General features: G+C 36.4%; 1 protein-coding gene across 1 annotated transcript; it reads right to left on the reverse strand.

Annotated features, from left to right (window-relative positions):
• Positions 1 to 8,721: 8,721 nt before the first annotated feature.
• LOC146938707 (uncharacterized) lies at positions 8,722 to 10,351 on the reverse strand. Its single transcript, XM_085749677.1, has one exon. The coding sequence runs from the start codon at positions 10,291 to 10,293 to the stop codon at positions 8,722 to 8,724; it is 1,572 nt and encodes a 523-aa protein (XP_085605803.1). The 5' UTR covers positions 10,294 to 10,351.
• Positions 10,352 to 15,727: the final 5,376 nt, after the last annotated feature.

The following is a 15,727-nucleotide window of genomic DNA, read 5'->3' on the forward strand; positions in this document are numbered from 1 at the left end:
CACAATAGAACACCCCTTGAGAGTGCTTTGGTGGACGCACTCAATGCTATTGATGAAGACGAAGCAAGTGCCATTGAAGAGTGTTTGAAGGAGCTAGATTCCTTGAAGGAGGTTCTTCCTAATCAAGCCATACTTGAAGATTTGAAAGAAGAATCCAAGGAAGAAGCCAAAGTTGATGACACCAAGGTAGAATTAAATGTTTTACCATCTAATTTGAAGTATGTTTTTCTTGAGAAAGATGGTACAAAACCGGTGATCATTAGCAGCTCCTTGTCCATCGATGATGAAACCAAGTTGGTAGAGGTTCTCAAGGCCAACAAAGAAGCAATAGGGTGGAAGTTATCCGACTTGAAAGGGATAAGTCCATCTTATTGTATGCACAAGATTATGATGGAAGAAAACTTCAAGCCGGTAGCACAACCGCAACGCCGCTTAAATCCAAACATGAAAGAGGTGGTGCGAAAGGAAGTAGTGAAGTTGCTTGAAGCCGGCATGATCTATCCTATCTCGGATAGTGCTTGGGTAAGCCCGGTTCAAGTAGTTCCTAAGAAAGGAGGAATGACGGTGATCACTAATGATAAAGATGAGTTGATCCCAACTAGAACCGTCACCGGATGGAGGATGTGTATAGATTATAGAAGACTCAATCAAGCAACAAGGAAGGATCACTTTCCCTTGCCCTTCATGGATCAAATGCTTGAAAGACTCTCCGGTCAATCCTTTTATTGCTTCCTAGATGGTTACTCCGGTTACAATCAAATCGCCATGAATCCAGATGATCACGAGAAGACGGCTTTCACTTGCCCCTTTGGTATTTTTGCTTATCGAAGAATGCCATTTGGCTTGTGTAATGCACCCGCAACTTTTCAACGGTGTGTTCAAGCAATCTTCTCCAAACTTATTGGAAAATGCATGGAGGTGTTCATGGATGATTTCTCGGTTTTCGGTTCATCTTTTGATATGTGTTTGAATAGCTTGGATACCGTGCTGAAGCGGTGTATTGAAACTAGCTTGGTGCTCAATTGGGAGAAATGTCACTTCATGGTTACCGAGGGTATTGTCCTTGGTCATAAGATTTCTGCTAAGGGTATCGAGGTAGACCAAGCAAAGGTCGATGTCATAGGGAAGCTTCCTCCACCAGTAAATGTCAAAGGTGTGCGGAGTTTTCTTGGTCATGCCGGTTTCTACCGGAGGTTCATCAAAGACTTCTCAAAGATTGCAAAGCCTATGAGCAACTTGCTCAACAAAGATAAGTCTTTTGTTTTTGATAATGAATGTCTTGATGCATTTGAATCTTTAAAAGAAAAGTTGACCACCGCACCAATAATCATTGCTCCTAATTGGGATTTAAATTTTGAATTAATGTGTGATGCAAGTGATTATGCTGTTGGTGCGGTCTTGGGTCAACGTAAGGACAAAATTTTTCATGCTATTCACTATGCAAGTAAGGTTTTAAATGAGGCACAAATTAATTATGCCACAACTGAAAAAGAGTTACTTGCAATAGTATATGCAATGGAGAAATTTCGTTCTTACTTTGTAGGTTCCAAAATTGTTGTTTACACTGACCATGCAGCTATCAAGTATCTCCTTACTAAGTCCGACTCAAAGCCTAGACTCATCCGATGGATGTTGTTGCTTCAAGAGTTTGACTTAGAGATAAAGGATAAGAAAGGCACGGAGAATCTTGTAGCTGATCACCTTTCAAGGTTGACAAACAATGAGGTAACCAAGAATGAACCGGAGGTTCGTGAAGAATTTCCAGATGAACGGTTGCTAGCAATCAATGTGAGACCGTGGTTTGCCGACATGGTGAACTACAAAGCAACCGGGTTCATTCCGGAAGATTTTGAATGGCAACAACGCAAGAAGTTCCTTCATGATGCTAACCACTTTGTGTGGGATGAGCCTTATTTGTTCAAAATTGGAGCGGACAATCTCTTGCGTAGGTGTGTGGATGATGAAGAGGCAAAGAAGATCCTATGGCAATGTCACAATTCGCCCTATGGAGGTCACTTCAACGGGGAGAGAACAGCCGCAAAGGTACTTCAATCCGGGTTCTATTGGCCAACTTTATTCAAAGATGCCAATTTACATTGCAAGTATTGTGATGAATGCCAAAGAACCGGATCAATGTCAAAAAGAAATGAGATGCCTCTACAACTCATCCTTGAAGTGGAAGTGTTTGATTGTTGGGGTATAGATTTTGTTGGCCCTTTTCCTTCATCATATTCAAATGAGTACATCTTGGTAGCTGTTGATTATGTTTCAAAGTGGGTGGAAGCCGTAGCATCGCCTAAAGCCGATAGCAAGACGGTAGTGAAGTTCCTAAAAAAGAATATTTTCACCCGGTTTGGTACACCAAGAGTTCTCATTAGTGATGGAGGGTCACACTTTTGCAACACACAACTTGCCAAGGCCCTTGATCATTATGGAGTCAAGCACAAAGTAGCATCACCGTATCATCCGCAAACGAATGGACAAGCCGAAGTTTCTAACCGGGAGGTCAAACGCATACTTGAGAAGACGGTCTCTACATCTCGGAAGGATTGGTCGGCTAAACTTGATGAAGCTTTGTGGGCATATAGGACTGCATACAAGTCTCCTATAGGCCTCACTCCTTTCCAAATGGTCTATGGCAAATCTTGTCATTTACCGGTCGAGCTCGAACATAAAGCCTTTTGGGCATTGAAGTTCCTAAACTTTGATCAAGAGAAGGCCGGTGAAAGAAGAAAAGTTCAAATGCATGAGCTTGAAGAATTGAGAAATCAAGCTTATGAGTCTTCAAAGCTCTACAAAGAAAGGACCAAGAAGTATCATGACAAGAAGATCATTCTGAGACAATTCATGCCGGGACAAATGGTATTACTTTTCAATTCAAGACTGAGGTTGTTTCCGGGCAAATTGAAGTCTAAGTGGTCCGGACCTTTCATGGTTAAAGAGGTCAAACCGTACGGAGCTGTTGAACTTGAGGACCCAGTCACCAAAGCCAACTGGACTGTTAATGGGCAAAGGCTTAAGCCCTACTTCGGTGGTGAAATTGATCGGTGTTTGACGACGATTTCACTAATCGAGCCATGATTTCTTCAAAATGCGTCAAGCTAAGGACGTAAAACAAGCTCTTGCTGGGAGTCATACCCAGTTTTGTAAGTATTTTCATGTTTTAATGCATTTAGGAATAATTTCATGAGCAAAGCAAAGTAAGAAGCATATCTGGAGAAATCTCGCTTAAGCGAGTTAATCTCGCGCAAGCGAGATGAGTTTTTAATTCAAAAAAGGGTAACGGTTTCCAAGGGGATTAACTCCCCTTAACCACTCCCCCATCCACTCATTTACATTTTCTAACTTTCCTTTTCTCCATTTTCTCTAAACTTTTCTTTTCCTCACAAACTTTAACCCTAAAATCAAAACCAATTCAACCATAGTCAAGCACTTGCATACTTCTTCATTCATCATCATTTGCTTGTTTCATTAATCATCATTTCAACAGGTTTGATTTCTATTTCTGTGCCATGCTTTTCAATTTCAAAATTCATGCTTTATGCAAATTTAGAATGGCTAGGGATAGATGTAGGTGTTTGTGACTAGAGACTGTTTCCTTAGGTTCATAGCAATGAAAATGAATCAAAATCATCACTGTTTTTCTTCAACATTCAATTGTGTACATTTTGACCCATTTTGGAATCTTTGAAAAATAAGGGTTTTGATTGAATGTGAATACAAGTTTTGATTTTGGTTCCTTTTCATGAATTGGTTTGGTTAGAAGAGGATTGAGGTTGAATTCTGTTGAAATTATTTTGGTTTTGGTTGTGTTATGCTGGAAATGGGTCAACTTTCGCAGGTACAGACATATCTCGCGCAAGCGAGGTTCTTGAGCAAAAATCTCGCGCAAGCGAATCTTCATATGAAATTCTGGAAATATCTCGCTTGCAACTCGCTTAAGCGAGCCACAAGCGAGATTGTTCTGTACCTCTTTTTTTTTTTTTTTTTTTTTTTTTTTTTTTTTTAAAGTCTATCTGCCTTAACCTTTTTGATTCCATACATGTGCTGATTATTGTTCTATACTGTATATGGTTTTGCTGGTTGTTTTGCAGATGGCACCTAAAAATCAACCAACCAAGAAACGAAAAACCACTGCTTCCTCATCAGGTGTGGTAAATCGTCCTGCACCCTTACCTAGAAACCCGGACCATACCATTTACACGTCCAACAAAACCTATGCCAGGTTTCTCGAGCTGAAAAAAGAGAAAACTTGGCATGATAAAATTTTCCGGATTAACCTGAGGGTGACTATGCTGACATTGCAGCTGTTTTCACTGAGAGAAAATGGGAGAAACTCCTTAACCCATACCCCAAAATCAACCTGGACCTTCTGTGTGAGTTTTATGCAAATGCCTTACCAGATTGTGATGCTAAGGAAATGCAAGCTGCATTTTCCTATACCACCATGGTGAGAGGAAAAACCATCCGCTTCGATAGGGATGCTATTAATGATTACCTAGGCAAACCTTACACTTTACCCGAGTCCGATGACCCTGACACACCTGCCTTGTGTCCTTATGGGGAAAGAGAAGAGGCTGCTGATTGGAACCTTGGTAAAATAGAGAGGGAAATTTTGCTACCAGGAAGGACTTACACTGAGTCCAAAGCGGGTAACCGAAATTTGGCAGCTTTCTCTGATATGAGGCCAAAAGCTGGTATTATTTTTAAGTTCTTGGTTCATAATGTCTGGCCAAAAAGCCATGTCACCACAACTCCAAAGAAAGTGATGCCTCCTCTGATTTGGCATATTTGCAAAGGAAGGTCAGTGGATGTGGCTGCAATTATTTCAAGAGAGCTGAAGCATGTAGCTCTCGGTGGTGTAGCAGGACCAGAGACCAGACTCGCTTTTCCGGGCTTTATTATGGCCTTACTTAGGCACCATCAGGTACCCGTCACCGAGCCTTTTTCAGAAGAGCTGGTATCTCCCATTGATGACAAGTACATTCGGGGTTACATTTCTAGAGCACTATCTAAGGGTGCTGCTTCTTCTTCTCAAGTACCCCAACCTGAGGATGTACCCCAACCTGAGGATGTACCCCAACCTGAGGACTATCCAGAGCATGAAGATCCTCACCAGAGTATGCCACCACCTCAGCAGCCCGGCACTTTTGATTTTTCATCTTTTCAGGCATATATGGCTCAGTATGAGCAGCGAGCAGTTGAGAGAGCTCAGGCACAGCAGTAGCAAGCCTTTCAGTTAGCTCAAGCACAGGAGCTGAGAGAGAATCACATAATGGATCAGCAGGCTGCTATCTTCCGCAGCAACCAGGGCATCTACTCGCATCTTTACGATGCTCACATGGATCCCAGGTGTTTTATGTTTACTCCTGCACAGTACTATGACTCTTGCATGTGGCCTGGGGACAGGCCAATCTACCCAGGAGGGGGCAGTGGTGCAGCATTTGGTGGAGCAGCTGATGACTTTACTAGGACAGCCAGTGTCCACATTGGTGGTGATGCGGTGAGGACAGCTAGTGTGCATGGGACAGCTAGTGTGCATGGTGTCGATGATGATCCAGAGAGGACAGCCAGTGTCCATTTATCTCAGCAGGATGATATGGATGATGATGCGGCACACTGACCGCATTCTTTTGATGCTTAGTTTATTTTGACTTCTGCTTTGACTTTTTAGTTTATGTTTTATTTTTATGCTGAAACAATTTTATCGCTTTTGAACTTATACTTTTTGAGCACGGTTTTGGGTGTTCATTACTTTGGTTTAATTTTAATTTCGTTTTGGGTTAAATAGCTTAGCTTGTTGTTTGGTTTTTAACTTATTGCTTTGGATGAAATTTTTGATTAATCTTGCTTGTGTTTAGTCAAAAGAAAAAAATTGCTCATAAACATCAAAGTTTAAAGTGCTCTATGGAGCCAATTATTGAGCAAAAGCAGGTGAGTGATAATGATATGAATTGTGAGAAAGCGCATTGCCAAGGTATTGGTTTCCTGTTATTCTAGGTGTTACTATGAATTTGAAATTTGTACTGTGCACAAAATATATATCATTTAAGTCTTTTCATAAACATGAATATCTTTGAACCACTTAGTACTTAACCTAAATGTGAGGTAGCTTCAATCTGTTGTATATATGCTGGAGACCGATAATCATCGTCTAACTTGTTTTAGTTATGTTAAATCTGATAATTATTTTGAACTGTTTGAAAGCATGGAAAGGATCAAGGCACTTTTTGAATCGAGAGTAACCTACTTGACCACATAAAGCCTACCTGTGAGAAGAGTGAGTATCTGATATCCCAAGCTGAGCCAAATGAATCAAGTCCTCAAACATGAACTGTCAATATTCATAAGCACAATGCTTGTTGAATTTGCCTGAAATTTTTCAAAAATCCAGTTCATGGTTGAATCTTATAGGACTTTGATAATTTTACTTTGTTGAACCCTTAACCTCTTTGTACTTTGTCCCTTGCCTTAGGATAGGAGATCATTCAATTAGAGTTTTGTTGTATTCAAGTTGGGGAGGAAAAGGAGGCATTATAGGTTAAGTTATGGTGAAGTTGTAAAATAACCTGACAACATTAAATCAAAGAAAAAATTGTACATTTGAAAAAGAAAAGAAAAGAAAAGAAAAAGAAAGAAAAAAATCAAAAAAATAGAATAAGTTGTCAAGGTTATAAGTTTGATTGTTAATCACCAAAGGTTTTAATTCTTGGTAGGGAAGTATATGGATTTCAAGTTGTGATACAAAAAAATGTTCCTCTTTGATAGGCTTTCTGATCAATTGCCCCACATATGACATTTCTTTTGTAGCCCGGCCAAGTTATAACCCTTGCAAGACCTTTTGATCCATGCTTTTATGCTTTTTGAGACGATATTTGGATGGACACCTAACTTAAATAGGATGTTAGCATGATTGTTGGATGTGTGTTCATTACCTCAGTCATTGTTATCATTATATTGCATTTACTTTCAAAGAAGTGTGTTAGGTGTGGTTCATAGATAGATATGTTTATACTTTGAAGTTTATGATGTGTATTTTGTGCTTAGGACTTGTTTCACATTTATAGCTGTGCTAGGAATAATGGAGAACTTCATGCTTGCCGGTGCTTTCACATTTGAATCACCACTTGAAAATTTTTATTTGATTTGAATTGTTTGGTATTGTGCTAGAAAGCTTGTCCAAAGCCTTGTTAGTTTCCTTTTGATTCTTTTGTTTGAGGACAAACAAAAAGCTAAGTTGGGGAGAGTTTGATAAGTGCTCAAAAGTAATATATTTCATGTGTTAAAAGAGGCATTTTTAGTGACTTGTTATGCAAGTTATCTACGGAAAAGCAACCAATTGTTGTAATTATACCATTTATGCTTTATATGCCTAATTCTACCCAATTTATGCAGGAAATGACAAGCAAGGACCAAAACTCAAGTTGTGTGAACCAAGCAAATCTCGCTTACGCGAGGTCATCTCGCTTAAGCGAGATTCCTCCAGGGAGAAGCTCAACCTTCGCTTGCATCTCGCTTCCAGGGTCGCTTGTGGATTTTGGCATCTCGCTTACGCGAGATCATCTCGCTTACGCGAGATTTCTCCAGGGAACAATTGTAAATCTCGCTCCCATCTCGCTTCCAAGTCGCTCAAGCAGGATTCCAAGGCGGTTTAAGTTTCAAGCAACCTCGCTTACGCGAGGTCTAACTCGCTTGAGCGAGATGCAGCTTCATCAAGGAGCAGGGCTACGTGGCAGGATCTCATTGGCCATGGTTGGATATTTAGGATTCTCGCTTGAGCGAGATGTATCTCGCTTAAGCGAGATTACACGTTTTCAGCCCATTTAAATACAAGTTTTCCCTCTCTCTAGCACTATTCACTATTCCATTGAAACATTTTATACATTTCTAGAGAGAGGTTAGAGCTATTTCATAGAGAGAAACACAAAGCAAGTGATTAAGGAGTAGATTCAACCCTAGATTCATTGAGACATCAAGGATCTTGGCATGGAATCTTCATCTTTCCTTCCTTCCTTGCATTAGTTTACATGTCTATATGTAACTATCACCTTCTATGTAGTATTGAGGTAACAATCAAGCTATTATGTAATCTTTTGATCTTTTAATATATAAGGTTCTAGCTTAATGATTCAATATTGTTGTTATTCTTGCTTTTAATGCTTTCAAAGAGATTCAAGATGATTTGGACACAAACCCTTGAATCTAGAACTAGAATAACAATCTATCTTATGTTATATCACTCTTGACAAGTTTGTAAACCTTTGATAATTACTTTTAATCAAGATTTTAATGCTTTCGGATACTTAATCAGGCTGGACACGGTCGATTAAGTTATCCGATCGACTTTGTTATCGTTTAAGGAATTTGGACACGAATGTTTAAACGCTAACTTGGAAATAACGATGTCGCTTTGGACACGAAGGATATTGTAGAAATGATTGTAATAATATTGGTTATAAAGCTAGAGTCTGTTAATCGATCGAGAGATTGCTGCTGTTATGCTTGCTCGTTATCTTATACCGCAAGCGAAATAGTTCGATCCCCTCTCGTTTTTACTTAAATGTCAAATATGGATATAGTGTTACAAACAAACAAATTATATCCAAACCCTTAATGTGAACGATTGTGTAAATGCTTATGATTAAACGTAACTCCCTGTGGAAACGATCCTATATATACTCACGTGTACATAGTTATATGACATGTAGGAAAAATCTTACATCACTTAGCAAAGTGACAGATGTCACAGGCAGCTTTATTATCAACAACAATGTTAGGATACAATTTATTCATATGAGACAACCTTTGATGAGATAAATGGCCAAGTTTGAAATGCCATAAAGCAGACAAAGGAATTGAAAAAGTAGAATCTATACTAGAAACAGAAGCTTTATTAATGGATTTGTTACAATGACTAGACTTAGAAACAGAAACATAAGGAGGAAATTTGGTTGGGAGCTTCAACTTGTAAAGACCATCATGTGGTTCACCCAAACCAATCATCTTCTTGGTTGTCAAATCCTGTATTATACAACCAGATTTATGAAAGTGAACAAAACAAGATAAAGATTGAAGCATTTTGGAAACAGATATGAGGTTCACTTTGAACTGTGCAGAAAACAAGACATGAGATATATGAAAATCTGAAGAAAAATGAACGGTACCAGCTTGATTAACATTAACAGTTTGACCATTAGGGAGATTAACATGCATAGGAGGAATGTCATGAATGTCACTAAAAAATTGCAAAGATGAACAAATATGTTCATTGGCACCAGAGTCAATAAGCCAAATGGGATTAATGACATGTAAAGAGTTAGAAGAAATGGTGTTTATACCTGCTGAAGTGGATGGATGAGAAGTGACATGGTTGGAACTGATAGGGGTTGATGCTGAAGCAGTTAAGTTTGATTGCCGAAGAAGGGATACAAGATGAGTATATTTCTCTTGAGTTATACCAGCACTTGAAGAGGATGAAGAGGCCTCAGCAACATTATTCATAGGCTTTTCATCAGATGCTTCATGAATTGAAGCATTGGCAGAAGACTTGGGCTTGATGAATGGAGGAAATCCATGCTTTTGGTAACAAGTATCAACTGTATGATTGGTACGGTGACAGAAGGAGCAGTACCTTGAACCCTTGCCACCAAAATTACTTTTACCACGCCCATAGCTTCGTGTAGTATCAGTAGCATTCACCAGAATATTAGAGTCATCATGAGGAGTTGGAGGAGTAATCTGAACATTATTACTTTCTTCTTGAACCACAAGAGAGTACACTTTATTGATAGAAGGAAGAGGATCCATCAATAACACTTGAGTTTTTATAACAGAAAATTGTTCATTCAAGCCAGTTAAGAACTGAATCACTTGATCCTCCAAACGAAAGGCACGTGCGGAACGCATAGCTTCACATCTGCATTGGTGAATGCAAGTACAGAGAGGCATAGGTCTGTGGGAGTTGAGTTCTTCCCATAAAGTTTTCATCTCTGTGTAGTAATCAAGAACGGAATTGGAACCTTGCTTGAGATTGTTGATAGAGGAACGTAACATAGAAACACGAATTCTATCAGCTTTGGAAAATCTATCCTTGAGTTCTTCCCAAACATCAATAGCACGCACATGAAAGATAATAGTTTGAGCAATTTGGGGAGAAACCGAATTGAGGATCCAAGAATGGATCAAATGGTTGCATCTTTCCCACGCATTCCTATTCAAATCATCTTCATCAGGTTCAGGAGTGGATCCATTGATGAAAGCAAGCTTATTTTTGGCGCCAAGTGCTCGTTGCATGGATCTGCTCCAAGCAAGATAATTGGAACCGGTGAGAAGAGGCGTAACGGTAACTGTATTTGGACCTTCACTAGGATGAACGTAGAAAATGGAATCAGTGTCAGCATGTGGTTGTTGACGAACCATGGCGAATCAAGGAAGAACGAGAAAACAGAGACGTAGAAAAATCTGGAAAATTTCCAGAATTGCACCAAAAAAACGAACAAAAATTAATGAATTCACAACGAATTCAAAGAGAAGATGATGAATTCACGATGAATTCAACGAAGAAACTATGAATTCGCAACGAATTCAACAAGAACGAGAAGAAAATTGCACGAGAAATGCAGCGGAAATTGGATCGTAACAAACTCTCTCTTCAAAGAGAGCTCTTGATACCATATTATGGAACTGAGAAACAAAGAGAAATTTTCATTGATTGAAGAAATGGAGTACAATTACTATATATACACATTGCATTGTACTATCAATCTACTAAGATTGTACTGCAAGTAACTGGAGAATGTACTATGCTATTGTTACTTGTATTGCAAGTAACAGGTGTCTTCTCCTCATTGGTTGGAGAAAGCTCATGGTGTAATAGTTGTTTGTTTCTTCTCTCCTTGCCCTGGAAGTAGAAACTACCTTATTCTCAGGATTCACCGTAAAGGGTTAAAAATTTATTTTGCTTCACATGGTTTTGGTTATATACGGAATGAGGGGCTATTTTCATGTTTGCAGTTACATACATGTCATATAGTACACATTCCACGTGTGTTCTAGTCATATAGGATTATATTTTCCCATTTTTTTTCAACTAGAAGAGTCATCGGTAGAATTTTATGTAAAAAGTGTATGACAATTGAAAAATTATCATTATACTAATTAATTATGAAACTTTATTGATGGAGGGCTAACTTTCTTAATCAATCTTTAGGTGTAGACATTTTTGAGATTTGACATATATGATAGGGCTGAAAAACACATATAAAAGACGAAAATGCCCCTGCGGCAGTTATGAAACTTTTACATGTGTTTTTCAGCCCTATCATATGTGTCAACAACAATTTTCTTATTCTATTTGGTTTGTTCATGGTAAATTTTACTTTTGTTGTTTCTCCTCTTATAGATTCATGGTAAACTTGTATGAACGCCTCTTTACCCTGAGTGATTCGTCTCAGATACACATTTGTAGTAAATGCAAAAATGTTGCAAATGTGATCTTGCAACCGGTATCTGGTGGCCGGAAGATTCGAGGTCCCTATTGTCGTTTCTGTGAATCGGCCGATGACATTGTGGTGGCATGTTCCATATGGTGCAAAGTTATTGTCTCAAGAGCTGTTCAGCATGGGCATTAATCTGAAATTTGAAACTGAGCTTTGCTAGACAACTACTTTTTAATTTGCCACCTCTCTAAGACCATCTCCAATGGCTTATTTAATGACAATTTTCATCTATTGAAACCATTGGAGTCTCCTTATTGAAGATTACGTGGAGGAGAGAGCAGATGAAAGTGTTCAACATGTTTAAAGCGGTCCCACTGTGCCATGCGTTCCGTTTTCACTGCTTCAAAAATGGCGCGTGTATTACAAGCGCCGACAGGGCGCATGAATAGCATTGGACGGAGAGAGAAGAAGAAAATCTGGAATGAAGGGGGACGCTTGTTGGCATGTTATTGGTTGCCCGATTTTTAATTATTTTAAAAATTAAACCTCAATTATTTTGTTGTAAAATAATTTAAATAATATATATATATATATATATATATATATATCAAAATTCGTGATTTTTTTTCTCTACAAATAGAGACTTGGATCATTTGATTTGGACACAGAAAAAAAACCAAGTTTTTCACTCTCTTAATCTTATTATTAGCTCTTCTTTTGAAGTTTTAGTCCTTTTTTTAGCGAAATGGAAAATAAAAAAAAATTAAATACATTTTGTTTTTACAAATATAAAAATAAAAAATTAAGCGTTTTTTAATTTAATTATAATGAATAATTGTATTTTTTTGTAATTATAAAAACAAAAATATAAAATTAAATAAGAATAATAAATAAAAGGTGGTGGGGTAGGGTGTTGAATGAAAAAAACCATTGGAGTGGATAAAATTGAATGGGTGTTGAATTAAGAGAGAGAAAATGATGTGGAGTGTTGGAAATTGAAAAAGTAGGTGTTGAAGGTTGTTGAAATTTTACAACCATTGTACATGGTCTAATGCTTTCCCTAGACTAGACTTTTGAGCTGTGTACATACCTATCAGTTTGGTTCCTGGATGTTGTTTCCTCGATACCAGTTATAAGTATTTAGGGTGTGTTTGAATTGATGGTTTAGGAGGGGAAAGGAGGGGAGGACTCGCTTTTATTTTTTAAACTACGAACAATGTAAAATGTTTTTTGAAGTATTATTATGGTCATTTATCATGTTTTTAATTCAATTTTTTAAAATTATTTTATAATGTTCTTAATTTCAAAAAGAAAAGTAAGCTCTCATCTCCCTTTCCCTCCTAAACCTTCCATCCAAACACACTCTTAATGATAGTCATCCTGATTTCCTTGAATGCCCTTGCATTTGTTTTCCTTTGAATTGTTTAAACTTTAAAGAGGAATGCTCGTATCCAGAAGCTCCTCTCCCAGAAAAATTAACGAATGATGTTAGTGGTGAATTGTGATGTTTCTTGTTTTTTTTATTGTTGATGTTTATTTATTATTTTTTGCTAATTAATGTTACTTGATGACAAAAGCAGGATTTTTGTATACCGGTTTTAAATGGTTGGAAATTGTCAGCAGTTAAAACATGCAGTAAAACTTTTTATATATAGTTATAGGTAAATGGGTTAATAAATCTAGAATTATACTAGTGATATAGTTATAGAAAAGATGTATCATTAAAATTATTAATCTCAGATGTATCTTTCTAGTAAACTTAGACATTGCAACATTTTTTTTTGGTTACAATTGCAACATTTATTTTGTTCTAAATTGATTCAAAATCTGCTTGAATCAATTATTTTAAAATTTATCGAATCTTGGTGAATGAATGTTTTAATTAAAAAAACCAATTATGAATATTACATAAATCACATAAAATTCATTTTCTCTTGAATTCTTGTATTTCAACCACAAACAACAATACCAACTATATGCACAAATCATCAATAATATCTTTCAAATACACACACACATCATTCTTCATGTATTAAATATGAATTTTGGACTCATCAATTTCGCTCACAAACAACATCACGGATTACATGCACAAAACATCAATATATCTTGCAAATAGTACATTCTTCCTCATTCTTCATGTATTAAATATTACTCTATAAATCATGCATGTCATGTAAGAATAAATATTATATATGTTAGAAATATAAAGTGATTGTAAATTTTAGGCCCTCTTGTATTGTATAACTAACGAAGATACATGCGTTCATTGAGGGTCCGTATTTCGCTATTTTTATTTCGCTGACACTTGTAAATTATGAAAGATGTTTATCATGAAATTTTGAATTTGATTTTGTCTTTTTTTTAAGGAAAATTTTGATTTTGATTAAAAGTATAGAGATTACATATTTGTGAATTTCAAATTATAACAAACCCAACAAACTGTGTTTATCTTTTTTCAACGATACTAACAATATAATATACATTTTATCCTTTTTAATGACATCAACAATATAACATTGTTATAAGAAAATTTGTTCAAAAGTATAATTGGAATAATGAAAAAGTAAGCCAAAAATCGCATATTATCTTTATATACAGGGTCGTCCTTGTGAAAATGAAGGTTCAACTCTCATAGTAAAAATAAGCTTCCTAATAAAATAAAAACGCAATTTTTTTAAATGAGCAATCTTCTATTTAAATCTTAATGGATTAAAAAAATTCCCTCATCATCAAAATGTTGATGAGAACATGTGTCTTCTATTTTGTGCCAGGAAGGTATCTAATGATAGAAGGCTCGGTTTTTGTTTTTACGGTATTATATATGGTGAGAGCCACCTGCTTAAACTACTTGACATTTTTTTTGGCAAAATGTATACTAGGTTAGGCTAAACAATTTTTTATCATTTCCTCAGTTACTTAAACTCAAGATACCACTGCAAAAAAATACATGATAATTTATTCACTTTGCAAAGATTTAAGCATAATCTAATATGTGTTTGTAGTATCTTGAAGTATTTGTACATCTCGGTTTTTAAAATTTATTTATAAAAAATGAAAAGAAAATATTCACGTATTTGGATTTTAGGCGGAACATCAATGCATTAAAATGTTATTAATTTTGTGAGACTTAGCCGTGAAAACAAGTTTACACTATCTAGATTTCCTCTATCCAAGTCGCGTTTTGGCTTTTAAAAGCAACATGTTTTTATTTTCTTTGAGTGGGGTCGCTATTGGGCAATAATTTTTTTTTATGTCGATCACTGTTGGAAGGCACAATGCGCGGTTGAACTGTTTGCATCCTAAGAACATAAGTTTTATGCCAAAACTGTAAGATTGACAATGGCGAGAAGACTACAGTAACTATAAGATTGACACGATTGGGTAGAGTACGCCTAAAAAGCAATGCTATTGTCCACCGTGTTTGATTTCAACTTGAAACCATCTCATATGAAACCAATACTATGTATACCGGTGGGAGTGGGAGTATCCATGAATACAAGGAACACATAACCTGTATTGCTTAATTATATTCATTAATGATAATATGAGAATCAATGTTAAATACTTGTGATATTCTATATAAATTTGATAGAAATTGAATAAAAAGATACACCAATATGACAATAGTAACCACTAATAATATTCTCACGTACCCTCCTTACACACAATGTTATGATTGCCGATCATACTACTTTCATAACCATAACTAAACCCTTAAACTTAAGATTTGGATCTAACTTATAAGAATAAGTCAAACAATCATAATATTGTGCTCTTAAATATTCTATCAAAAAACCATAATTTTTTTATAGTAACAATATGAAAATCGTAAACATTAATAATATTCTCACATACATGATAGTAATCAATATGGAAAGCATAAAAGTTCCATCATCCTAGAACTAGTACACCAATGAAAAAAATTAGCATAAACTTTAATTGTCTTCTTTACGTATCTTCAAGCTCCTCAAAAGTTCAAGCACCTCGATATATTTAGAATCAAACTAAATTTACAATTGAAGTCACTTTTGCTTGATGTATTTCAGCAATACTTGTAAACAATAAGCACTTCAAAAAACTAACAAATTTACTGTTCAATCATTTACTTCGTTTATAAAACTTTGCTCTATTTTGTTTGTTTAGTGCTTTTGTGTTTTGTTCTCTATTCTTAGTTTCTTGAGTTGAGGATCGTGTTAGGCGTTTGAGGTTATGTAAATTTTGATTTAAGATGTTCGTTTGTGGCTAAGGATTACATTTAACTCGATAACTTATCTAATCCAATGACT

Source organism: Medicago sativa, chromosome 3 (genome assembly GCF_051527215.1).
Source record: "Medicago sativa cultivar Bolivia chromosome 3, Bolivia_mono, whole genome shotgun sequence".
Classification (NCBI taxonomy): domain Eukaryota; kingdom Viridiplantae; phylum Streptophyta; class Magnoliopsida; order Fabales; family Fabaceae; genus Medicago; species Medicago sativa.